This window comes from Malus domestica, chromosome 16, assembly GCF_042453785.1.
Source record: "Malus domestica chromosome 16, GDT2T_hap1".
NCBI lineage: Eukaryota > Viridiplantae > Streptophyta > Magnoliopsida > Rosales > Rosaceae > Malus > Malus domestica.
The window spans coordinates 33,588,322-33,590,579 of record NC_091676.1 but is presented as its reverse complement, the minus strand read 5'-3'; the positions used below and the strand labels follow the sequence as shown (position 1 = coordinate 33,590,579).

Below are 2,258 nucleotides of genomic sequence, written 5' to 3'. Positions count from 1 at the left end.
TAAAATTTCCTTCTGTTTTAGACGTGCGAACTTATCACTATGATGTAATAAGTGTACTTTGGTTGCTTTGACTACTCTTATGTAGTCTCATTGTCTATTACACTTTGAATAATTATAGTGGGTTCAACCCACGAATTGCGCACTCTTTCACTGTTTAGTTCTAATTAGTTTTAATCTTATTCACTTTTTGCATCACTTACCCTTATGGTTATGTCACCTCACGATGATGGCCAGCATGCTTCGACCTTTCCAGGTCGGGGTGTGTCAGTTTGGTATCAAAGCATCTGTTTAGACAATCCTGCACTTCCTAGTGTGTTTTAACTCTTGTTTTCTTATGTCAGAACCATGCCACCTCATAGAGAGCCACATTTTCCAGCTGAGAATAACTTTCCGGACTTTGGGTAGTTTGGTAAGGCTATCGCCACTGCTATTCAGTCTTCACTCCATCCTACCACGAGGAATACTCTGGATATTGTATCTCGCCTGAAGATTAATGATTTCTTTGGTAATGAGGGATTGGAGAAGTCAGAGATATGGTTCGATCATGTGGAGAAGACTTTTCGAGTTATGCACAAGCAGGGTAATCTTTCCCTAGAGAGATGGGTCGAGATAGCGAACTGGTTCTTTTGAATGGGAGCAGAATCTTGGTGGGATCATGAGAGGAGATCCTTATCTGAAGTAGATGTTATAGATTGGGATGTTTTCAAACAGTTGTTTCAGACCAGATTTGTCCATCCTGAGTATTTGGATAGTAAGAAAAATGAGTTCACAGATCTGAGGCAGGGCAATATGTCAGCCACTGAGTATCATCGAAGGTTCACAGACTTATCTCGTTATTGCCCTGAGACTGCTGCTAATCCCCAAGAGATGTTTCGTTTGTTTAAGAGGGGAACTTGTAAGAAATGGCGTACTATAGCAACTTCTACTCTCTGTGCTACTTACCAAGAGTTCTTCGAGATCTTGCTTCGGATTGAAGATTCAAAGAATGCTCCTGACGATGAGGATGTTGGCGGGAATGTCCAGAGGTACAATAACAGGGGGCGATCATCACTTGGCCCGAGAAGGGCTCAAAATTTTAAAAGGAATGGAAACAGCTCTGGATCCTCGAGCGGGGGTTCTAACTTCAATACACCTCAGAGAGAAGGCAGGTCCGCTGGTGGTTCTCATTTTCAGAATCAAAGAAACTCCAGCAGTTCAAGTGTTCAGTTTTGTCGCATGTGTAACACCCGTCACTATGGCGAGTGTAAGAGAGGAAGCAGAGGATGTTTCACTTGTGGAAAAATAGGGTATATGAAGGATGATTTTGTGAAAACATGTTCATTTGAATAACATCTATAGCATGCATTTAACAATTAAAAGGCGGAATCATGCTTGCATGCATTCAAAAACAAAACATTACCCATGAAATTCAAAGCCTAGTAGATTGGTGAACCAAGACTCAACTCAAATCAAAGTGAGTTGAGAAATTTATACCTTTGTAGATTCCTCTTTGCATAAGCAAAGGCTAATCACCCAAGGAGAGGGCCTTCATTCCTTGCTTCTTAGATCCATGGATTTGGATGGAAGAATATGGTTCTCCAAGTTCCCAAAATTGAGAACCTCTAAGTGTCTACACCAAGGTTAGATTGGAGAAGAAATGAGTGACCTTGGAGGAGTGGGATTGCTAGCTAATCCCTCCAAGGGGGCCGGCCTCTTTAGAGAGAAAAGGGAGAGACATGTTCTCTCCAATTTTCTCCAAAAGAACCCTTAATGAATTTTAGGTTATAAAGTTCTTTATATAGTCACTTCTTTAAATGACCTAAAGAACCAAAAACCCTAATTCAACACACATGGCCGGCCACATAAGGGATTTGGGCTTTTGGGCCTTTGTGAATCTTTATTCATTAAATTGTCATACAACTTAAGTCAATGGGCTTGACGTTCGAAGCCCATTGGGCCTTAAGGTCCAAAACTATCCTGAGGTCTTTAACGGACTTATTCGTTTGATTAATTAACATATTAATTAATCATTGCCATAAATAAATAATTAAACCATTTAATTATTCTTACTCATCTCCATTGTTTCTTCAATCTCCACCTTACACGGTGTACGATCCGTTAGGTTCCTTTTAGCGAGGCAGTGGGCAATTAAAACTCTTTCAAATCGATTGTGAATTGAAACTTACTTTCAATTCTCCCTTTAGTGTTTATACACGTTTAGGGCTTCCACAAACCAAGAGTGACACCTAGCAGCATATCATGGTTACCCAAGCTAATTA

The 2,258-nt window shown here is 40.3% G+C and overlaps 1 protein-coding gene across 1 annotated transcript; it reads left to right on the top strand.

Moving 5' to 3' along the window:
* Positions 1 to 630: 630 nt before the first annotated feature.
* Positions 631 to 1,329, top strand: LOC139193125 (uncharacterized). Its single transcript, XM_070816095.1, has one exon. It carries the CDS (start codon positions 631 to 633, stop codon positions 1,327 to 1,329), a length of 699 nt encoding a protein of 232 aa, XP_070672196.1.
* Positions 1,330 to 2,258: the final 929 nt, after the last annotated feature.

Coding starts and splice junctions, on each gene's coding strand:
- LOC139193125 (XM_070816095.1), top strand. CDS start 631: ATGGGAGCAGAATCTTGGTGGGATCATGAGAGGAGATCCTTATCTGAA.